This window comes from Cottoperca gobio, chromosome 21 (assembly GCF_900634415.1).
Source record: "Cottoperca gobio chromosome 21, fCotGob3.1, whole genome shotgun sequence".
NCBI lineage: Eukaryota > Metazoa > Chordata > Actinopteri > Perciformes > Bovichtidae > Cottoperca > Cottoperca gobio.
The window spans coordinates 4,047,794-4,072,918 of NC_041375.1; the positions used below are offsets into that span (position 1 = coordinate 4,047,794).

The following is a 25,125-nucleotide window of genomic DNA, read 5'->3' on the forward strand; positions in this document are numbered from 1 at the left end:
ATGACCATAGGTGAGGGTAGGAACGAAGATCGACCGGTATATTGAGAGCTTTGCCTTCTGGCTCAGCTCTCTTTTCGTCACAACGGTGCGGTAAAGTGACTGTAATACCACCCCCGCTGCTCCGATTCTCCGGCCAATCTCTCGCTCCATCGTCCCCTCACTCGCGAACAAGACCCTGAGGTACTTGAACTCCTTCACTTGGGGTAATGGCTCATTCCCTACCCGGAGTAGGCAATCCACCTGTTTCCTGCTGAGAGCCATGGCCTCAGATTTAGAGGTGCTGATTCTCATACCAACCGTTGCACACTCGGCTGCAAACCGATCCAGTGACTGTTGAAGGTCACAGACCGATGATTCCATAAGGACCACACCATCTGCAAAGAGCAGCGATGAGATCCTCAGGTCACCGAACCGCAACCACTCTCCTCCACGACTACGCCTCGATATCCTATCCATGAAAATCACGAACAGGATTGGTGATAAAGCGCAGCCCTGGCGGAGGCCAACATTCACTGGAAACGAGTCCGACTTACTGCCGAGTATCCGGACACAACTCTCGCTTTGGGCGTACAGGGATTGGATGGCCCTCAAAAGTGACCCCCTTACCCCATACTCCCGCAGCACCTCCCACAGTATCACCCGGGGGACCCGGTCATACGCCTTCTCCAGATCCACAAAACACATGTAGACCGGATGGGCATACTCCCAGGCCCCCTCCAGGATCCTTGCAAGAGTAAAGAGTTGGTCTGTTGTTCCACGACCAGGACGGAATCCGCATTGTTCCTCTTCAATCAGAGGTTCGACTACCGGCCGAACCCTCCTTTCCAGTACCTTGGAGTAGACTTTACCAGGGAGGCTGAGAAGTGTGATATTCCTGTAGTTGGCACACACTCTCTGGTCCCCCTTTTTAAATAGGGGAATCACCACCCCGGTCTGCCAACCCCTAGGCACTGTCCCAGACTTCCACGCAATGTTGACGAGGCGTGTCAATCAAGACAGCCCCTCAACACCCAAAGACTTCAGCATTTCTGTACGGATCTCATCAACCCCTGCGGCTTTGCCACTGTGGAGTTGTTTGACTACCTCAGTGACTTCCATCAGGGAAATTGACGATGATCCCCCATCAGCTTCCAGCTCTGCCTCAACCATAGAGGGCGTGTTAGTCGGATTCAGGAGTTCCTCGAAGTGCTCCTTCCACCGGCCGATAACCTTCTCAGTTGAAGTCAGCAGGGTCCCACCCTTGCTGTACACAGCTTGGATGGTTCCTTGCTTCCCCCTCCTGAGGTGCCGGATGGTTTTCCAGAAGCACCTTGGTGCCGACCGAAAGTCCTTCTCCATAGCTTCTCCAAACTTCTCCCACAAGCGCTGCTTTGCCTCTGACACGGCAGAAGCTGCCGCCCTTCTAGTCCTTCGATACCCTGCAACTGTTTCCGGAGTCCTCCCGGATAACATAACCCAGAAGGACTCCTTCTTCAGTCGGACGGCTTCCCTGACCACCGGGGTCCACCGCGGTGTTCGAGGGTTACCGCCCCTTGAGGCATCTAAGACCTTGAGACCAAAGCTCATCACCGCAGCTTCAGCAATAGAGGTTTTGAACATCGCCCACTCAGGTTCAATGCCCCCAACCTCCACAGGGATGGCTGAAAAGCTCCGCCGGAGGTGTGAGTTAATCCCCAGGACAGGGGCTTCCTCCAGATGTTCCCAGTTCACTCGCTCCTTCCCCCACAGAGAGGTGACGTTCCACGTCCCCAGAGCCAGCCTCTGCTGCCCGGGTCTGGTCCGTCGAGGTCCCTGACCATCACTGCCACCCGTGTGACAGCGCACCCGACCCCAGCGGTTTTTCCCATGAGTGGTGGGCCCACAGGATGGATGGATGGGAGGCACCACGTAGCTTCTTCGGGTTGTGCCGGCCACCAGGCGCTCGCTGTCGGGCCCTCCCTCTGGGCCTGGCTCCAGACGGGGGCCCCGGGCTTCCTCCGGGCAGGGTCTCTCCTTTCCTTTCCCTTTCTTTCATGAAGTCGTTTTTGAACCATTCTTAGTCTGGCCCCTCGTCTGAGACCAATTTGCCTTGGGAGACCCTACCAGGAGCACTAGTCTCTAGACAACACAGCTCTCAGGTTCATAGGGACACACAAACGTCTCCACAACGATAAGGTGATGGTTCCCGGAGAGGCAAAGTGATTTAATATTTACAAAAATACACAAAGTGTTTCAACGCAGCTGAGTGCACGTTACACCATCATATCCTATTCGGGAAAACCATAGACCTGGCAACACTGACCCGACCCTCAAATCATGTCAATGAATTTTAAAGCCTTTAATTTCATAAACAGTGAATGTTGGTATTTGATACGTACTTTACAATTTGTAAAGTTCTTCTGTGAAGTAGAAATGTTTGATTTGTATTGTAGTTTTTTATGTATTTCTTTATACTTCCACATAGCAAGTAATGACAATATGATGATATATACAAGTGTGTAATGACATTCAAGAGGTCAGTAGACAGCAATGTGACAGATTTTGAAGTTTTTTTTATCATCTGCAAAGAAAAGACATGAAAATAATATTTGTTGTTTTCATTTCATCACATTACATGTATCTTTTAAGTGCAACATAATCAACAATGGGCTTAATGTTTAGCCTTGAAGTAATACAAGTAACCTACAATCACTTTGTTATTGATATTATTTATCTGAACATATTAATACTTATTTTTCAGGAGATAATTAACCCCTCTAATGCCATATCTTCTCTCATCTTTTTCCACATTAAGCCATTGTCAATAGAGTCAAAGGTAAATTCCAACAAAAATGCCTCACGTACTAAAGCGGTCCTCCAAAAGCTCCAGTACAGCACTGCCAGTAAAGCAACCTATCGGTTGATTAATCTTCAGCCTCCTAAAACTCTCCTGATTCATTCCATTGACTCTGGCTGAAATCTCAACTGAATTAGAAGCCATTGTACCTGTAAGCATGCTGAGTGGGAGGATGTAAGGAGTAAGGGAAAAGCTTAAATTGAAGGAAGAGATGAGGCATACACCCATTGTAATGAACCCTGTGACCTTGAATAAATAAGCACAGACTACATTTCACAAAACTGGGTGGACCAATATTCCCTCTGAAGGCTGTGGGGAGTAAAGGGCTCCTGCTCAACCTTCGCTTCTACATTAAAGTAGATGATTATGACTATGTGATTTTTGCAACTTCATCAGTTATGAAGTGTTTTGGTTGCGGAGAGGAGGGACACACCGCGAGAGCCTGTCCGAGGAGCAGCGAGCCGGCTCCATCTGGGCTGGTGCATGAGGCAGGTGTTGATGTTGCACTGGGTGTGTGTACTAATAATGATGTGTAGGAAAGTGAGAAAAGTGTTTTGGGTGAGGCAGGAGAAAGTAAAGTTGGGGATACAAATGGCAAATAACAAATAAGAGAACAGACGGAGACAGCTGAAGTCAGTAAAACACAGGTTGGAGAGGCAGGTGAAATACAGGAAAATGATACTGTTGAAAAAATGACAAGGGTGAACAGGTCGAGGAGGCAGAGATTGCAAAGTTGGGGAAGAGGAACAGACACTACGAAGGCAGGGGCAGGCAGATGAAAGTACGAGTGAAGAAGAGTGTGTCTCAGACAGCAGTGACATCCCTGGTTCTAATTTAATTAACAGCCAAGAAAAACAATGTATAAGGCTGAAAGTTTTAAAGTTTTCCTCCAACAAACTAAAACCAACATGGTGTAAAGATTACTTTCGAGATTTCGTAGTCAATACCTCGGCCAGACTCCATATGAGTCAAAGAGATGATACTGGCCTCACTGACCAGGAGGTTTTTAGATTAAAGAAACTTGTATATTAAATAAAACATTGATGAAGTGTGTTTTAACCTCTTAAAGGGTGGGGGACTTTACTCGAAAATACCTACAAACGACATACCCAAAGTAAAAGATGTAGTATAAGTTGCATTTCAACCAAGTGCTTCTGGCACTGAGTAATAGTGGTCTGAATACACTGAATTTGAAGAAAATACACTCCGCCTGAAGTTTGTTGTTGAAAAAAATGCCTGAAGATGTGTATAGCTGGCAGGTATGGACTGGAAAACACAATAGGAACATAACATCAATTATTATCAAGTTCAGGTTCACATTTTAGATAAAAGGGACAAAAACTTAACTTATTAGTACTAGTTTTTCTAAGAGTAACACCAGGCGTTCACAAGCTGTGCATTTGGAGATATAATATTTATTGATAAAAAGGCCATACATAACTATTGGCCTTTACTAGAAATAACTATTATATACCCAATATTCCCTGTCAGTAGTAATGACACAAAGTAAGGGAAGTACAAATATTTTTTTTAATATATTTGTGTTTATTTTGTAATTAATGAATACAATTATATCCCTAAATAACATGTATAATAATAAAACCATGGTTGTCACATGTCTAAATCTTCAGCAGAGACTGGGCTCCGTCTGTAAACAAAAGAAGAGGGCTGACACTTCCTTATCAAGTTGACACTCATTGGCTATTGAAGGTAGTCGATACGGCATGGAAGCTCCTATTGGCTCAAATGAAGTGTCAATCGAAAGGTCAGAGTTCGGCATCCGGTTAGTAAGCATCAAAATAGCGTAACCATAAAAGGTGCCCAAAGTCTGACTCTCTGCACTGGTTGTTGAAGGAGCCAGTGATACAAGGAGCCAGACTGGACATTAGCAGCAGCGTCAGACCCGATCTGATGGTGGCGCTGTGCAGGTCCAGGACCCTGTGCTTACAACATCTGGTTGATGCAGTGGGGCCCTGGGCTCTCTGCTGGGTCTGAACTCTTTTTGGGTGGCCTAGAGGATCCTGAACTCTGGAGCCAGAGGCTCACTGGAGAGGAGATGAGCCTCCTCATCAAATACAGCCAGGGAAAGATTGATCCAGACGCAGCAGACCCGTTTCCAGAAATTTACCTAAGCCCAGGGCTGGGAGAACTGATCAGCCCCCTGCAAGACTGTTGCTGCACAGAGCAGTCAAAACAACTTTCTATGCAAACTGTAAAAAGCATCAACAGGAAAGGCCTGTGAAGCAGACCCACTGTGTGGAGCAACAGACTGGGTGGAGAAAGCGGACCAGCCCACAGTGGAGGATATTATACAAACCTCCCCTAAAAAAGTGGACTGTCCGACCTCCAGTGGAGGATTTAGCTGGTTGGATAACAGTTTGTCAAGAACCTGGCGAACATGGTTTACATGGGACTGAATGTCTGGGGAAAAAAATCTAAATATCGTCAAGGTATACAAACACAAAAACATTGAGGTAGTCCCTCAGAACATCATTGACAAATGTTTAAAAGACAGCAGGTGCATTGGTAAGACCAAATGGTATGACCAGATACTCGTAGTGGCCACTAGGAGTATTTAATCCGGTTTTCCACTCATCACCTTCTCTGACTCTGATGAGGTGATAGGCGTTCCTAAGGTCAAGTTTTGTGAACACTTTTGCTTCCTGGAGCAGATCAAAAGGCAGATGACATTAGTGGCAGAGGATAACGATTCTTGACTGTCATTCAACGGGTTATAGTCTATATAAGGCCTGAGGGAGCCATCCTTCTTACCCACGAAGAAGAAACCCGCTCCTGCGGGAGAGGAGGATGGACGGATGATCCCAGCATCCAAGGAAGTGGTGATGTAGTTGTCCATTGCCGCTCTCTCCGGCCCAGATATGGAGTACAGGCGTCCCTTGGGGATGGGTGCCCCAGGCAACAAGTCAATGGGGCAGTCGAAATGACGGTGAGCTTTAGCCTTATTGAACACTTCCTTTAAGTCATGGTAACATGAGGGAACGTTAGCCAAATTTGGGTAAACAGAGTTGTTACTTGGTTCATTGACAGATATTTTGACGGGAGGGAAACATGAACATTAACATTCCAAACTCCACCCTTTAATTTTGCCTGTGCGCCAGTCAATATGGGGATTGTGCTTAGTTAGCCATGGGTAGCCCAAACTCAGTGGGTGTTGTGCTGAATTAAATAAATGGAATTTCATCCATTCAGTGTGGTCACCATTTACCACAACTAGTATGGGCTCGGTGCAGTGGGTCACTATGAATAACAATCAGCCATCTAAGGCACTGGCTTTAATGAGCTTAGTCAATGGAACAGTCTTGACCTGACATTGTTCGGCTAGATGCCGATCCATGAGGCTTTCATCAGCCCTAGAATCAACTAGCACCTCTCGATTTAAAACTTGGTTATTCACAGAAAGGGTTACCTGAGTCATTGAACGAGGAGGGAATGAAGAAGAGAGTTGGCTCATCAGCGCCCCTCCGAGCTGGTGAGCCCCTCCTTTTTTTTGACAGTCTGCAAGCTGATGCTTTTGTTGGCCGCAGTAAAAGCAACAACCTTCCCGGAGGTGACGCTGTCTCTCCTCTGGAGGAATCTTGGTCCTTCCCAGCTGCATCAGTTCCTCCGATGCCTGGGATGACGCTGGTCTCTCAGGGGCTGATGATCTGGAAGGCAAGGATGTCCATGGTGGACGACCCACAGGAGAGCGAATCACGGGCCTGTGTCGTTCCCTATCCCGCTCCCTCAGTCTGCTGTCCACGCGAATCGCCATGATGGTCTCAAGATCCTCGGGTAGTTCTATTGGCGCCAAATAGTCTTTGATCATATCTGACAATCCATTCATGAAGGCGTCGACTAAAACTGGCGAGTTCCAACCACTATCAGCGGCTATGGTATGGAACTCAATGGCGTAATCGACTACTTGTTGCTGGAGTTGCTTGATTTGCATGAGTATGCGTGATGCTTCTCTTGCTGGGGACGTATGATCAAAATGTTCTACTTAATGTGTCTTTAAATGAAATCAAGATTCTCCAAGTCTCTTGACCACTCGGCGGTGGCCCAAGCGGCGGCTCTGCCGGTTAAGTGGGACAGAATAAAATACATATTAGCTTGATCTGAACCAAAGGTGGCTGGATTGTGTTTAAAATGCAAGTCGCATTGAACTAAAAATGTTCTACAATCACCTGACTAGCCTGAAAACTTTTCCGGGGAGGCCAGATGCAGAGACGGAGAGGCAACATGATTCATGACCTGAACGATGGCAGGGCATGGAGCAGGTGGAACATCCACAGCCGGAGGCATGGCTGGGGAAGCAGTCTCCAGCTGGGTGAGGACTGCCTGGTGGTTCACTTGGTTGATGACTGAGGCTTGGAATTCCGCTTGGTGAGGTCCTGCACTCCATGCTGGATGTAGTCCAGCTGTTTCTCATGCTGGTGGAGCAGGTTCTTCTGCAAAGACAGGGTGGCTTTGAATGAGTTGGCTGGATCCATTCTGGCCAGTTCGTTCTGTCACGAACCACGGAACGAAAAAACATAGAATCTAAAATACACAACTCAAAGCGTGTCGGACGTTCAAACAAAAAAAGCTTTAATCCAAAGTTTATCAATTAACAAGAACCATACACTTGATTAATCTTTACAAGATCTTACAAGAGAAACTGGCACAAGACAAAGGGAGACAGGACTATTTATACATAAGGTAAGGGGGTAACACGTGACAACAATCAGGCAGACGATCACAGAAGCGGGAAAACACATAAGGCAGGAAGTTAAGTGACCTGGAACGAGAGGGAAAGGTGAGTTTCAAAACAAACAGGAAGTGCAAGACGACACTAGACAAAAGTGACGGTAATTTAACATAACGTGAGCTGAGAGATATTAAACACTGAACATGAACTAAACTATAACATAAATACATGACCGAACATTAAATAATCTGACCTGACATGACAGATTGTGTATATGACTATGGTTGTAAAAGACCAGATCTTTTGTCATAGGAGCCTTGAAATAGAGTCTTGAATGTTGTGTAATCTGTGTGCATGTTTGTTTATGTCCTTTTAATTATTCATATTGACTTACATTAAACCTTTACTTTTACAGACGCTATTATTACCTTTTTCTTATATTTTGAAGTCTGGTAGTGAATTAGTCTACGGTGCAAAAACTAGGTGATGGCACATCATTTGAAAAATTACTTCAAATTCAAATTCAACCAAAATGTGTGTTTTTGCTGGACGACTGTTTGACCTGTTGTGATGGAGTGGAGTGTTTCCAGGAGAAAACACGGAAACATGCTTGAATTCATTATTTCTATGGTCCGCCAGCTCTGCCTCACTAATTTGCATGCTGAGCTTGTGTCAATGCAAGCAATTATTAAGATAAAAGAATGATTTGAATCAGAGATAAATGCAAAGACCTGTGATAATACATGGTATAAAGGCGGTCTTAGCCATAGGTGGTGCTTCAGGGTCGCTCATCCTAATAACCCAGTAACTGTGTTATTACTGTTTGACAGTGATGTTGAGGCTGAAGGCAAGCACACAACCCCACGGTCAAGACGTGTTCCACATTTACTTATAAATTATCAATCCAACAGTTTGCCATCAACACCCCATATTTCACATTTAGAAATCTACATATACCCACATCAAATAATGTATCTCTGTGTTGAGTGGGTTACATAAAAATAATAGTCGAGTTTGAAACACATTATTATTTACCATTATGCTGATGATGGGTACTGTTAAAATGTATTAAATTATACCAGACAAAACTGAAGCTTAGTTTAAATGAATGCTTTTTAATTGACTTAGTTCTTAATGAATGACCAGTTAAGCTGTATCGCATAATAAAAAATAAATAAATAAATCCACCCAACCTTCGGGTTAACCCATTTGAGCCTACAAATTTATTCCCAGTGTCCGAGTTTATGGTAATGCAAGAGTTCAAAAGCACTTTGACTCCACTTTGTCTCGGGCAGTAAAGTACAAGGCTCACATTTTTGCATGCAGTTTATTAAAACTGTGTTATATGTTAAACAGGGTTTTTTCTGTTTGTCTGTCTGGAGCATTCTTGTGAAAGCGATATCTCAGTAACTCCTTTAAGGAAATTGCTTCAAATTTAGCATAAATATTCATATGGACTCAATAACGAACTGATTAGGTCAGTGTCACCTCACAAAACATGTTTTTAATATGCTAATTACAACACTTTCACACAAATATCTAACAGGATAAAATTATGAAGTGGTGTAATTTTAGACAGACAAGCTGCAACTTGACTGGTTTGTGGAGGCATACAACAACGAGGTGGTAATTCTATTTAAAAGTTAGAATACACTCGGTAAGGGTAGTTGTGATATTACGGCTTGTTTTTTCTTCTTCTTTTTGTTTGAAATACCAAACTTGCTTGTGAATATATCTCTAATTTTGAAGGATTTAGCTGAACTTTCCAGCAGAGCTTTTCTCATTTTAATGCCCTCCCTCTGAGTTCCACCTTTTCACTTCCTCTCATTCTTTCTCTCACATCATTTTTTACACGAATGGCCCTGCTTTAAGGAGTCCCGAGGGGAGTTCTCAAACACTTTCCGATTTTACAGTGAGGTAGCCCAGGGCTCTTGCAGATTTATCTGGAAGTTTGTGAGACATTGGATGCAAGACGTTTGAAGGTAAAACATATATAGGAATATGTTTTTCCAGTCCATGTTGTTCATGTTGTATATGAGTAGTTACAGAAAATGTGTTCACTATTTATCCTCAGCCTAATGGTGTTTTTGTAAAACTTGAGGCTGCAACTGTTTATATTTTACTTCCATAGACCGTATGTAATAATTCATAAATGAGGGAAATTTACGTAAATGTTCTATTTTCAGATAAATAGATTTCCACCATCAACGTTAGGACCCAGAGGTTTGCTATGGCATTAAAATGAATCAGGTGTAACTTAATCTCCTCAGAGGGCATCAAAATGGATATAATGAAACATCCTCATGTTCTGCATAACTCGTGTCAGTGATTAAGATGACTTTACGCCGTGCACGCTGCCTCGACTTTTCTATGGCGGGGAAGAAACGCACCCAATGTCAGAGAGTGCCTCAGGGCTTTCAAAGCTCTTTACTCTGTGGCCAAATTCTGCCTGCCTGTGTTGATTCATGATGCACTGAATGCAGAAACAAGCTTTTGAGAAGTGAGAATGCTTCAGCCACCTCCCCTTCCCCCCCATCCACCTCCCTGTGCAAAGACCCAGAGGCTGTATTGATTCTGAATAATGCTTTGTGTCTCCTCTCGCAGTATACATGCATAATTTGTCTTCATTATGTGTTGGGCAGAGGCATGTCCACGTGTTTTTTGCTTGTATTCCAAAGTGGGTTTGTTTTTAGTGGAAAGAAAGAAGGCAAATGTACACTGTAAACATCATTGCATAATCTTTGTTTTGACTTTTTGTTTTGTGTATTATTACTGACCTATCAGTTTATATTTTTTTATTAATATATTCTAATAGGGATATACATGGAGAATAATTTAAAACTGATTTCTATAAAGTTTAGATGAAACGTTCCTCTTGTAAATTTGAGGTCACATTGACATAAATATATAGTTTACACAGTTTTCACTTAACAGTTTTCATATTACTGAATCATGCTTAAGGCTGGCATCATTCTTTACTTTATTTACAGTCCAAAAATGTCTCCTACCCTGTATGTGACACTCAGCCCAAAGCTCACAGCTTCCTACTGAACACTAAATCTTTAACTTGTTTTCTTAACGCTAAAACAGCTGAGTTTTTAACAGACATTAATCAAACAGGAGGAAATAGTGCATGTTTTGTCTAATTTGTCTCAGTGGGTTTTTAGACCCTCGCACTGCACAAGGAAAAACTTCCTAAAAGAAACCCCACAATTAAAGGGGGAAATGTTAGAAACCTCAGGGAGAGCAACTGAGGAGGGATCCCTCTCCCAGGACAGACAGACTGCAATAGATGACGTGTGTTGAATAAACAGCATAGTAAAAATACAAAATGATATGATCAAATATAAAAAAGATGGATCCAGGAGGATGTCAAAAAGGCTTTCTGGTGCCTCCAAATAAAAATGAACATGGGCGTCAGGCAGGACCAGGGCAACAGGCGCAGCCACGATTAACAGTGGCAACCTGCCACATGAGAGACACAGAAACTCCGGGATGATGCCCCGGATAGCAATGAGGATGAAGATTGGGAACAACACCAAAATATAATGACTATAATATAGCAGCTAGCTAGCCAGTGACAAGTGAGAGCTGTTGATATTATGTCTTCGTTTACATTCTAATCAAAGATACAGGCAAAACAGGACGAATGCCGATTCAAGAATGCAATATACAGTTAAGTTTGGATTTCTTAAGTTAAGATAAGATAGGAGCTCTGAGATAGGATAGGACACAGCCATGAATTTAGAAATTGCTTCTGAAATAGGAAGATACGATTTTTCCTAAGACAAGGAGTTAGTACATATTTCTGTAATGAGGCCCTTGGTGAGTATTTGGGGCAGCAGGACGGTGTGTGTGTGGGATTGAATTTGAAAAAGTGTGTGCTCATAGTAATGAAGGAACATGTCACCCAGTGCAACAGTGTTGCTCATGTTCAGGCTCAGGCATCAGGCTCAGATGTGCTCAACAATGGAGCTCCATGGCACAGAGGAAGAAGATATATCAGGCTTTGATACACACACAAAATACTTGTCAGTAAATAATTTCATAGCTGCATTTGGTGTTTTCATGGGACTTGTCTAAGTTGTGCAACATCTGTTTATATTGAGACTCATCAGACTGCTCTTACAATTAAGTCCTAGCACTTACATCAACCTGCTGGAGGCTTTAACCAGCTCCCTGCTGGTTAAGAGTATAAGATGAGGCTAAGCCTTCCTCCTCCTCAACAACTAACATGTTGCAGAAGCGCTCAAATTTGGTGCAGCAGTATATTCCTATAATAAACTGTGAAATGTTGGGCTTTATTGATCCCTGTGGTAAATTCTAGCTTTTCACTTTCCGGCACCCACAGTCTGGTTAGCTTTGAGGAACTCAGTGCTTCAGCTGAGGACACTCTGGGAGGGAACACATGCCTACATGTGTTCCTATTACAAACATGCTCCTGCCCTTATAGTTGGTTGTGGATAACAGTGGCAGGATATTTTGACTATTTTTAGATGTAACTAGCATCTTTAACTAGGATAATATCGTACAGCAACAAGAGTTCATAGTTTTTTAACTGGGCTGTATCTGTGTCTATAATGTTGAGGTCAAAAGAAAAGTCCAGAAAAGTGTAATATGGACAAATACGTTTGATGATTTATGTGCTGCACTCTAAAGTGATATTATTGTATTATTGCAGTGGCACAGTGGCCCTGAACACATTTACACTGACAGATGAAGCATGGATGTTTGGGTCATTGTTCAGTCTCAGAACACAAGGAGGAAAATAACATTAATGTTCTGCTTCTTGTCGACCTCTGTGGATGTGTAAGTGATTAAAGACAGAATTTAACCCTAAATCATCAACTTTACTCAAAAGTTTAGTTTGAAAGCCCATTTCAAATGAGTTTGTCGTGTCATATTTTCTTTTTGATATTGTGCCATACTCTCAATAAAGTTTTTTAATGACTTTCGAGGTTACTACGATCATTACTGTCCTACTGTCCGGTCCCACTGGGACAGCAGGACTTAACGTCAATCATCTTCTACAGATGAACACTTCTGATTTAAATTCAACTGTATTTACTGTAGAAACCTCATCATTAAAAACAACAGCGCTCCGACCTTCTGTACTCCACAACTACTGTAATGAAGTCCTGAGAGGCAAATGAAAATAATGTTTGTGGTGTATTTGTTTATGACCAGTTGAAAAAAAGATTTGGCCAGCATAATCTTTCTAAGTTTCTTAAAAAAAACATCCTCTCTGAGACAAGTGGCAAAACCTTTTGCTAACGTTTTAATTTATCCATGCACTCTAAACAAAATGTTCATATATTGTGTGTTAGCAAGTTCTTTCTTAACTTTCACCCAGGAGACAGTTTGTGTCCCAGCTGTTTTCAAACAAGAATTGATTTATTTGTCATGTAACTTACAAGTTATTTTAACCCAAACGTCGACTTATTTGTCACGTAATTTTGCCATTTTATTTTAACACGAACATTAATCGTTCCTAATATAAGCTAACATTGATGATGCCTAAACCTTACCAAGTAGTTTTCTGTGAAGATGGAAGTTTATTTTGAAAGGACTGCATGCATGTAGCGAGCGGAAGATGACAGATGTTGCTGGACATTCGTAAGAGACCCCACGAAAAATAATGAGCAATAACTTTTTGTAAGATATCAGAAAAACCGTTGTATGAGGATAAATCCACCGTAGTGATACATCATTAGTACAACAAATAACACTATACATTGAGAAGAATTGTTCTGTACGTTGCCTATAGATTTCTCTATACAACCAGTATTCTGACTTCGGCTTGCCAAGCTTCAGTAGTGAAACTTTTGTTGTCTATCACCTTGTAGACAACCTGTTTGTGCACATCAGCAGATGTCTGACTGAAGGTCATGTGACAGTCTGAGCTGGTGTCTGGGTGTCACCCTCATTAGGATTTCACTCTGCACACTCCCCGATAATATGAACAAGCACAGTGGGATAACGCAACAATAATAAATGAATTACATCGACTGCAAAATGAATGACGTTGCAATGTCAACAGCAGGGTGCCTCGCTGCTGTGTAATCCGAAACACTGCTGCATGAAATTGTATTAATGAATAATGTTTGCTGGATGGAGCACGTCACCTTCCCTTGCAAAGATTTGAAGCTGGGTGCAGCTCATTATGATGGCATTTGCCCTCAATCAGTCGACACACATTTATCTAATGATATAATTACAGTTATTACTTTGATGCACTGTCAACGATTGGAACACGTATGACACAATTAAAGATAAATACTTTAAGATTAAATACTTCATTTAAATTCAATTTGTCTTAGTGAGCTCAAATATAAAAAGACAGTATAGTAAAAACACTCACTTATTCAGCACATTATACATTTAAACAATGTATTAAACAGATAACCATACCCATAAAATAAGCATAAAAGCATAAAACAAAGTCCAACACATAAGAACGCCATAGCTAGAGCACTAGCACATGTAGGGAATTAGTAAGTTATTATGTGTTATGTTGCTATTTTGAGCTCATTCCTTTCCTCCATTTCTTTTGGCTCAAAATATTCCTGAAATACGTTTTTGTTCAAGATTGCGAATGTTAAATGTGTCGTTTCCCCCATTGAACAGTATTTTACTTGGAGTGATTGTGATTGTGAAATATTCTGCAGCATTATCTCACTTAGCGCACTCTCTATCCTGATGAACAGGACTTCTTCTGGTCATGTGGTGAGTCTGATGTTTACACACCCCAGGCAGATCGTTTGAAAAACTCAAATTGCAGAGCAAATCAACCATTTTCATGTCAGTATTCATGGCACTGGGATCCTAAAATTGGTGCTGATTATGCAAATACTGACTGTAAAAATAATTTGTTGCTTTACGGATAGACTTCAAAACAGGGCTCGTCTCTGTCTGGCTGTGCCAAACAGACCAAGTAATAGATAAATCAATAGATGCTGCTTAAAACAACTGCAGAATCTTCCTTTCTATCTGCAATAGCTTGATTTATATTTGTAATAGTTGTCAGTGTGAGGGAGATTTCAAATGCCTCCAATCATTTGGCTTTTAATGAAAGAGGAGATCGATCAAAGAAATACATCAGCTAGTGTGTGAAGTATGGTTGATGAAGGGGGAGAAAAACACATTCCTCTCCATCAACTGTGTCCAGATTTATCAGCAATGATGAAGTCAGAACTCAAACCCTTCAGTCAGCATCACACGTTTTCACGAGATCACAGAATCTCAGATTTAATGGTGTATAATATAAATATATATATATAATTTTAAGTGACTTTAGTGTTTGCAGTGGTGGAATGTAACTAAGTACATTTACTCAATGTACTTAAGTACTATTTTGAGGTAATGTATTTTATGCTACTTTATAGTTTTACTTTATCTCAGTAGCAAATATTGTACTTTTTACTTTACTACATGTATGTGATAACTTAAACTACTTATTACTTTGCAGATTTAGGTTGTTAATACAAAATATAAAATCAACTAATAAATGATTATATATTATTGTAATTTATTAGTTTATTAGTTGACATTTTTAGGTTGTAAATACAATGTTTAAAAATAACTAATAAATGACTATATATTATTATTAGGGCTGTCAAGCGATTACAAAAATGTATCTAATTAATTACAAGCTTTGTGATTAATTAATCGCGATTAATCGCATATAACAATATTTGCTGTTGCTCCGTGCTTTCTGAGCTCCGTGCGACGGGCGCCGGGGACGGGTGCTGCCAGAGCTCCGTGCTCCGTGCTTTCAGACCAAAAGTCAGGGGCATCTAGGAGCGCGATTAATCTGCGTTAATATTTTTAACACGTTATTTTTTCTGTGATTAATTAATCGAAATTAACGGGTTAATTCGACAGCCGTAATTATTATATGTTAAACTGCCCAGCAGTGTACAACGTTTACCAGCTGCAACAATAAAGTGATGAAGTAAAACAGCTCTTACACTTTCTGTAATAATGTGATGTGCTGTAGGTGGAGTTGCTCCAGCTGAGCCACACGGCGTTTGGTCATGAAACTTTCATGGGGCGGCCCGGTGGTGTGGAGTTCCTGAATGTCTGTACTAAATTGCCCCAGGGTCATAAATACTTTATCAACAGCAGACACCTCAGCAAAACACCTCCCTAGGGCTCTCTCACTCTCACTCTCTGTCTCCCCCCCCCAACCCCCTTCTCTCCTGCGCTCTGCCGCTGCACCCCACACGCTCTTTCTCTGGCACTCAACTACTGTGCTCGCTAGTTTCAAGTGAAGTATTTCACCCTCGCAACTACACACTCGCTCTACCTTATAACTCACAGCTCACATTAGCAATTATATTATATCATACTCTCATACAGAGTCACTGCACAGGCAGAGGTGTTGCTGGACAACCATGTCTCCTAAAAATCACCTTCCCATGCTACAAAACCTAATTTCTTCTGGATTATGGTTGCAGGTTATTAACGTTGTGAATTGAAACAAAACTACTTGGTTAGGTTTGATAAAAGATCCTAGTTTGTTAGATAAGTTAAGTATGTTAAAGTATGTTTTATAGTAGTGCTAAAGTTAAGTACATGAATTGATTGACGTACTTTTGGTTTCAGACAGGAATGAGCAGCTGTCTTCTGGATGAAAGTTTTGTGCTTGTTTGTTTGTTTCACCATCCAGCCTCCTTTCCCTCCTCCCTACTTACAGTATGCTAACTTTGATTGGAAACAAATGAGTGATACATTAAAAACAAAAGTAATGGATGAAATATAATTCACAATGCAGTTTTGTTGTATGGGAACATACATTTAAGGAGACCAGGCAGTATTGGAGTAGCATGTTCTCCTATTAAGAAAAAAAGTGCCAACTTGACAATTTATTGAACCCCCCCATTAAAATCACCAAAGCAGAACTCCAAACCTATGTCGTTTAAACCTCTGTCTTTGATCATGATATTATAAATAAATAATAAAGGATAATGATAAATTAATAATTCAGCCCAGCCTGCTGAAATGTAATGCTGCCGCCTTAATTCTCACAGCATGGCTTGTATTTGAAGCAGGACACCAAGAGTGCTTTTCACTCAAAGTTCCTCAGCAGATCTTAAACAGGCTGGATAACAAGCACATCTCGAAAAGAGCGACAGCTTGATGGGAAGTGTAATAAATAACAGATCCTGAAGCAAACCTGCTGCAATCACTGTGAATGTGACTCTGCTGTGTCGGTAATGAATCCAGCTGTGAATGTGCAGAAAGTCACCTATAAAAATAAATGTCTTATGCTATAAATGGAAAACTGGCATTGTGTTGCCCTATAGGTTTGTCTTGTTTATTTTTTATTCTGCTTTTTTTTATTACTATGTTCTTTGAAGGATGAAATGGTGAACGCTTGCTTCAGATTACAGCCCACAAGTTCCTGAGTAATTACTTAGCGTAGACAGGATACACATAAAATACTTATGGGTTAGTATATGTGAGTGTAAGTGAAGAAGACAAAAGGTTGTCTCAGCAGGGTTGATATTGAAGTGAAACTATACGAAATAATTGTTCACCTATTAACAAAATATATAGGTGAACAATTATTATAAACATTAAAATGTATTTATAAAAGAAAATGCCTTTAGGAAAAAAAATAAAATAAAAAATGTATTAAGAAAATACTCATTGGTGTAGTTTTAATGTTTTTAATATATGTTTTTAAATGATTGTTGTTGCTGGGGAACAAAACATTAGGCTTATTGTGCGAGGAAGGGTGTACTTTTATAGCTATAAGTGTATAGCTATTATAACTATTAAATAGTTTATAGTTTATATTTATGTTTTTAAAATGATGAATAAATACTGCATTGTAAAATTAAGTATTCCATAGCTGTTGTAAAAAGGACATATACATTAAGTTAATGGTAACCTGTTTGTACATTGAAATTACAGTGTTATTTATTTCTAGTTCTGTTTCCAGTACTTTTTCACTTGAACCTATAATGTGTAATCTGAAGCATTAATAAAGTGATATTAAACCTGGATGGATGGATTACTTAGCTACACATTGTGAGTTGGTAATTGTAAAGCTGCCAATTTCATCATAAACAGATAAATAGGTTCATGTGAGACATTTAACACACTTCCTGTTTACATCTGCCCACAGTACAAAATATGAAGCCCCCATCGTGAACAGTAACTGAGCAGAGCTACAGGTGAACATACCCTCAGACTGCTAAAGAGACTTTAAAGAGTAACTCTCAAAAAATGTGAAAATAAATAAACTTCAAACAATGAAAGAGATATTAGTCCATTACAATCATTTTAAATGCTGCATTGCCCTCTGTGGCATATTTGCTTTCCTCAAGTGTCAAGAAGTTTCCAGATGCGAGGATTTATATCTTTCCATCCAAGCAGTTATTCTAGCGATAAGGAGATATGAGACGAGGATCATGTGGGGTTACTCTTAACATTGTTTTAAAAATGCAGCATTCAATCAGTGTTGTAATCATTGATATGACTTGTCATCAAAAGATATGTGAAAGAGGAGCTGTTTGAATTTAAGAACACATTTCTGGTGAGGAATATGCAAGAGTAATTTAAAGGGAAAGTCCCAAATCCATATTTTCCTCTTACCTGTTGCGCTATTTATTGATCTAGATTGTTTTGGTGTGAGTTGCTGAGTGTTGGAGATATCGGCCGTAGAGATGTCTGCCTTCTCTTTAATATAATGGAACTAGATGCACTCGGCTTGTGGAGCTCAAAGCACCAAAACAATGAAAAACAGCAATGTCTCTTTCCAGAAATCATGACCCGGTTACTCCATAATAATAATAATAATAATCCACAGACCGTGTTGTGAGCAGTTTAATGAAGGAACTATATTCTTTCTTAGACCCACCTGAGGGTTCAGCTACAACACATCAAACATGTTACTGCACATGACTGTGCTGACACACCCTTGTGTATCCTTCTACATCACTGCAGCGAGATGAGAGGTTAAACCACTGGATGTCAGAAAACACAAATTTTCAGTTAAGTCACTTATCATGTCTTTATGTAGTGCAAATAGTACATTTGTACATTAAAGTATTCCTTTCTATATGACAGACACAAGTATCAACATGATTCACATTGACAATGACACAGTGTAGCTTCATGGTGAGTGGACGCAGGATGTGCATTATGTGACCTTATTAATACTGGAAGTCCATAACAGTCATATCACCATGTATGACACAGGCAGTTAGAACCCACACTTTTGAAGGTGCTTATGAAGGCTAACCAATGTAGATACAACCTTTACCTTTAGATGAAACAATCCATGAAAGGTTATCAGATGTATTCATCATCAAAGCAGATCCAAGGTGAGTATCACTCCCTCTTCCAAACAGGCAAACACCATTAGTCTCTCAGAAAGTGGTGCACACAGGCAAAGGTGAAGAGGAATTTATGCTAATGTTAGCTCTGCTAATGCACTAAACACATCCAGAGGATGAAATAGGTTTTTTCTTCTTGATTTTTACCTCAGAACGACTGTTTTGTTGACCTTCAAGGACGACCACTGTGTGCTGTTTGTACATTTGTTACAAAGTATGTTTACTTTATAATAACTTCACGTCTTTGACATTCTAAAAGTACAGCAGGTCAAACAGAATATGTCAATATTTGAGCGTCAGAGCTTTGGGTGAGGGAGATGTCTAGTGTGCCCTTAGTGCCAATATGAAGGTCTTTGCTGGCATTTCTCCCAATTCTGTGAAATATTTGACGGGGGATTTAATCTGTATTGTCACTGTGTGGTGGAAAGAGGAGTGGATTTAAGTTCTGCTTTCTGAAAAGCCCTGCTTCATGTTTTAAAATGGTTATCGACATCAAGGCAGGGTTACCAGGAGAGCAACTGCCTCGGCCAAATAATTCCTAGGTTTGCTTCATGTCAGCTGCTTTACAGTGATATGATCAATTTCAAATTTGGGAGGGGATTTGTATCAATGAAGCACAATATCTACTGAGGTGGATGTTATTATAAGCTAATTTTGATGGGTCCGGTGTCAAAATAAAGTTCTTCAGACTTAATAAATATGCATCTGTGCTGGCGAGAGCCGTGGCTGGAGTATCATTGGGTTGTCCGTCCGTAGGGCTGGCTGTCCATCCCATTCTCGTGAACACAATATGTCGTGAACTCTTTATTTGGCTCACACATCCACTTGTGCTCGAGGATGAGCTGATCAGAATGTGGTTTTCAAGTGTCACAATGACCTCACAAAACAAATTTTTGGCAATAACTCAATAACTCATATGCTACTTATATACACAAAATCACTCTGAAGCAAGACATGTGGGGCATCGGGAATGAAAAGGAGCATCAGGTGCAACAAGTGACTGTTCACTAAACAGTAACAACGACACTGTGATATTTAAATTGTGTGGAAGGTTGAGTCTGTTTCGTACACTCATTACAAAAAATCTTTTCTCTTGAAGCATTGGAAGTGAAAACATAGGAATATGTACACAATACGAATAACAGTCTGATCTAATATATGTCATTGTAATATTAGGAAGAATGTTAGCTGGCTCTTCATTGCAATACAACAACAAGGTTGGTGAGGATGCAGATTTATGGGACATGTATCTTTATTGTTAGGGTTAGTCTTTCCCCCAACACACTGACTCTTTTTATTGACTGGGAAGGACTAAAGAGCCCACCCTCACAGGTTCATGTTCATCTATAAAACCATGATCAGGTGGAACAGTAAAGTTGACAACAGGGGCCAACAGCAACTTATTGCCTTGTACCCTGTAGCTTTGAATCCAGCCATGAATCTAAATGTACGACAGATGAATGCAAAACATTAAGGCACACTTACTGTATACAAATGTTCCATACATGACCCGTATATCAGAGCACAGCGGGAACACAAACCTCTCAGAACAAGTAATTATGTTAGAGAAAAGTAGCTGTGGCTGCTTCTCATATCAACACGGCTGCAAGAGCAACACTGAGTGGTGCCATAGGCCGACTTGGACCGACATACTTTTCGAAGTGTATTAATCACTCTTGTCTACAAAATGGTGCACACCGATCGATTTGTGCCTCATTATAATACAAGCGGGAAAGTTTTTTCAAAACTGCTATACTCCGCTGCTGTTTAATGTGATCGCATCCCTACAGCAGTACAGATGAAAGGAATGTGAGTGCAGAAGCTTCCATACGAGGCATGAGGGGTCACCGAGTGATACTGGATGAGTTGGTGTTCATCTCACCAAGACGTCCTCAATTGGTTTGTGGAATACTGCTTTGAAGCGAGTTTGGCTTTTTGGTCGTCACCAACTTTGTTTTTGGAACCAGAAGTGACATGAGAGAGTGGAGTTAAGTACAGCTAAATGCTGTGGAAGACCTTTTTAGGCAACCACAATGTTACAAATACATTTCATGAAGTGAAAACATTCTGTCAAAGGGTGAAAGTTGTGAGAAGAAAATATGATCACCACCCAGAGCGGATAACATCGTGGTAGCGACTTGTCACTCAAAAGGAAGCCACATCCTATAGCGTACACTGCTTCATAGACTGTTTTACTCTAAATGGGAAAATAATTTACAAAATGAACATCATGCTGTTTTGAAGAAGACTTGCAACTAATGATTGAGACCATAAATGTTTACTGATGTAAAAAGTAGGGTCATTTTCTCATAGACTTCTATACAATCAGACTTATTTTTGCAATCAGTGGAGTCACCCCCTGCTGGCCATTAGAAAGAATGAAGGTTTAAGGCACTTCTGCATTAGCTTCACTTTGCCTCTTGCTATTTACAGTATTATTTACCCTGTCCACATTTCCAGTATCATGGGATTAGTAAAACCACCAAATTGAGAAAAATGATCTGTATTATTTTATTTGGTTTGCTTATTTTTTTTGGTTCTCCTCTTGTAATGAGTGTAATGAGTAAAATTGATTTGATTTCAAACAGTAATTTGCTACAGGTCTGAGGAGAATGCTTAAAGAGGAGGATCAGCCCTGCAGGAATGTGAGCTTCCAATGAGGGCAGTAGTTAGCAGTGTACTAGGATATGATGCACTGCTGTCTTCATCATTGTTTTAGCAGAGTTTGAGTTAGCGTTTTACATAAAACCATTCTCCCAAATCCATACATCATTTTTGTAAACCAGTTTTGAGTTGTTTTCACATTGGAAAAGTGCCAAAATACACTCAGTACTGTATGTAAGCTAAAACAGCCCCTTCTGAGTGTTCTGTTGATGGGCAACTGCATTGTGGTGTGGTGTAACAGCTCCACAAGCACCTTTATAAAAAAACCTATATATATATTACAAATAACAAGTAATAACTATTTCAGGGGGAAATATTTACTCTCTCTTTGTTAAGTTAACTGTCAGTAGAATATATAACCAGCCTTTGCCTTAGGTCGGAGGTCGCCTACTGAGGTATTGTGTTGGAGGGAATTGGTTCCTATTTATTAACTATTTTGTTGAGATTGTAAAACATTTTGAAGAACAGTGTAAGAAGAAGGAAAATGTTTGTTGATGAAGTGAAACAAATCAGTCTTTATAGGTCTCCATTATTTTATCTCTATTATTTTAAACTCAGGCAGCTGACCAGGTATCTATGGTGTTATATTGGGTATCATTGGTAATAAAATAAATACATAAATAATAATATAAGTAATGTGATTTGATTGAACTTAACTGCACTGTGTGAAATTTTTTGACATAATCAAGTTTATTAATTCCACTTAAAATCATTACCATTATAACAATGAAAACAACTTAAGTAAAACCAAATCCAGTTTGTAAGTTAAGTTGGAACTACAACTTATAGTTGGTTTTACTAAATACAGTTCATTAATGGAGGTCCAACTGTTAGGTTCAGTATGCATTTTGTTGAATGTATGTTGGTCAGTTTAGTTAGCTGGACACTAATATTTTAAATCCATGATAATCAGAGAATTGTCTAATACAATCATTGTGGTTGCACATAATTGCCATCTTAGTAATATTATGAAATTATATCTAGCACAACTGAGTTTTGTAAAACAATTGTAGACATAACTGGATTAAGTAATTACAGAAATGTAGTATTTTTGAGTGTATGTCATATGGAAAGTGTCACATGAGGGGCAACATTGTACTTTGATGATGTGTGTCTCAGACCACAACATGAATATACTTTAATTATAGTATTTTAATGTAGTTGTATTTTTACTATATTGCTTATTCTGTACACACGTCATATATTGCAGTCTGTCCGTCCTGGGAGAGGATCCCTCCTCAGTCTCTCCCTGAGGTTTCTAACATTTCCCCCTTTAATTGTGGGGTCCACCACTGGTGTGTTTTTATTTATTTTATTTATAACCTTTATTTAACCAGGATATGGCCTCATTGAGATTAAACATCTATTTTTCAAGAGTGTCCTGGCCAAGATAGGCAGCAGCACAGTTACAGACAACAAAAAAACAATCACAATCACAACATTAATTAAAACATTTACAGACACAGTGGTCTGCTTCAATGTCTTTAAGAGTTGCTTTAAGTCTGTTCAGAGAGACCAGCTCTCTGAATTTCAGCTCATTCTGCAGCTGGTTCCAGGCAGCAGGAGCAGCGTAACTAAAAGCCCTTTTCCCAAATTATGTACGGATTTTGGGACAGTTAAAAGAAACAATTCCTCGGAGCGAAGCCGATATTGGCCACTACATACGTGTTGTCTTGTATGGAAAACAGTCAGAGCACGTGAGTTATTACACCTCACAATAATAAGCTCAGTGATTCACCGCAGAAGTCAGATGCAGGTATAAAGTATTGATCCTTAGTCTGGCAGAGACATTAAAGATATGAGACTTCATATCATTCTGTTTGTGTTGTTTTACAATGCGGCTTGCAGCCTCATAAACTTGAGTCTCTTATGAGCCCGGCGGTAAGTCTGATATAGCTTCGGGTTCACATGTGTCATTCCACTGCTAAGTACTACAAAGAACGATGCAATTGCTTCTTTGGCCCGCGCGTATTTAACAACCCACCACGAGCTGAGCTGAATCTCTTTTTATTGACCGTTTAAGCTCCTCGCTTAAGGCCAAGTATAGAAGCTCCTGTACAACAGAACAACACCGTTTTCAGTTAGAAAACAGGCTGAGACTATGGCCAATGTTTAGAGCGTGATATAGAGGTGGCGTGCTGTGTGTGCCCACGCAACAAATGATGAATGTGATGAATGTGCAGCGGGCTTTCAGCACCGTGGACAGCTCCAGCCTGGCTCCAGGCACAGTGACTGGGCGTCACGAGGGATTTCAGCATATATTAACAAAATGATCACACCAACAGTCTGCAAAGACATGATCCACAGGCAGCACTGTCCATACTGCACTCATCATGAAGGTTTTTTTTTTTTCAGTGAATGCAACCCCCACCCTCTCGGGAAACCATCACAAGACCACTTGAGCACAAACCCCCCACCCACCCGCCTCTTCCTCCTCCTCCTCTCCTCTCTGTGCTATTCCCCCCCATCCTCCCAAAAAAACAGCCTTGCTGAGAGTAGACAGGGGATTGAGAGAGTTATCGAGCCCACCACTTCCTCACCCAGACGCGATAGAGAGGTGTTGTGGGTGGTAAAATGTGAGAACACTTCGGCTCTCTCAGTTCGGTATCGAGCGTGTCCGAAACTCGCCTCCCCTTCCCGGCCGGGGGCTGATGTGAACGCACAGGCTTGCGTTAGGGTCTCGTCAGACGCTCGTCCAAGAGAGCTCGCAGATATTCATTCGTGACGGATCCGTCCCTCAGCTCCCACTCCTCTTTAAGATTCCGCAGTTGACAAGACGGCGCCTCATCCTCCCCTCTTCTGACTTCCCTCCTCCCCCCACGGAAAACGGGAATCCGGTCGTTTTTTTATTTTCGGATTCAACCAAGTTTTATCATACAAGGAGTTTACAATGACAGCTACCAAGGAGCAGCCAAACCAGAGGCAGAATCAGCCGCAGCAGGATGAGGTGGGCAATTGGCTTTTCTTTGGACTTGATTTGCAGGTTTCTTCCACTTTACCCATGCACATTAAGCTCTAACGCTTGCTCTGCAAGGTCAGTCCCTTTATATGTAGCTTCATCGGTGTTGCTTAAACGGTAGCTGTTCTGGCCACATACATGAAGTGAAAAACGTCTTCTTCAGTTTTCTGTATGAAGCTGTGACCATAGTGAGAGGCTGATGCAAGTTGGGCTGCACGTGCCTATATTGAAACAAACAAGCCATAGTCAGCCGTGCATGGAGCTCATTGTCAGCTGTCAAGACACGGGCATGTTGAACGGCGTGGACACATGTACCGGCTGTCTGTCAGTGGAGGGGGAAGAGAGGAAGACTGCGCAGCAGGGCACATTGTAATTCAGCCGCTGCCTCCTGTCAGCTGCCCTCGACACCTTGAAAGAGAACAGTCGTGGAATATTTGTAAGAGGGGAAGAAAAGACACTGTGTGCGCATTCTCCTTCCCAGATATACCCACTACTTTGTATCTGTGCGCTGTCTCTAATCTAGGCACCTTCAAATGCTGCCATTAGACTATTGGGGTTAATTGTTCCGAGGCACCTTTACACAGGTGGCGTTGCGCAGTGCATTGCAATGCTTTTCCAAGGCTTTGAGAGGAATGAGATCACAGTCTTTGCC

General features: G+C 41.0%; 1 protein-coding gene across 2 annotated transcripts in view; it reads left to right on the forward strand.

The window, feature by feature from the left end:
• dpp10 (dipeptidyl peptidase like 10) overlaps positions 1–25,125 on the forward strand; it is a 215,722-nt gene that overhangs the window by 73,032 nt on the left and 117,565 nt on the right. Inside the window, exon 1 of one of the 2 annotated variants that reach the window (XM_029458743.1) lies at positions 24,075–24,461. The exons of the other annotated variant lie outside the window; for it this stretch is intronic. Coding sequence (XP_029314603.1) covers positions 24,405–24,461 — 57 coding nt within the window. The 5' untranslated portion in view covers positions 24,075–24,404. Of the gene's footprint in view, positions 1–24,074; positions 24,462–25,125 lie in introns of those variants that run through there. 2 annotated transcript variants of the gene reach the window in all.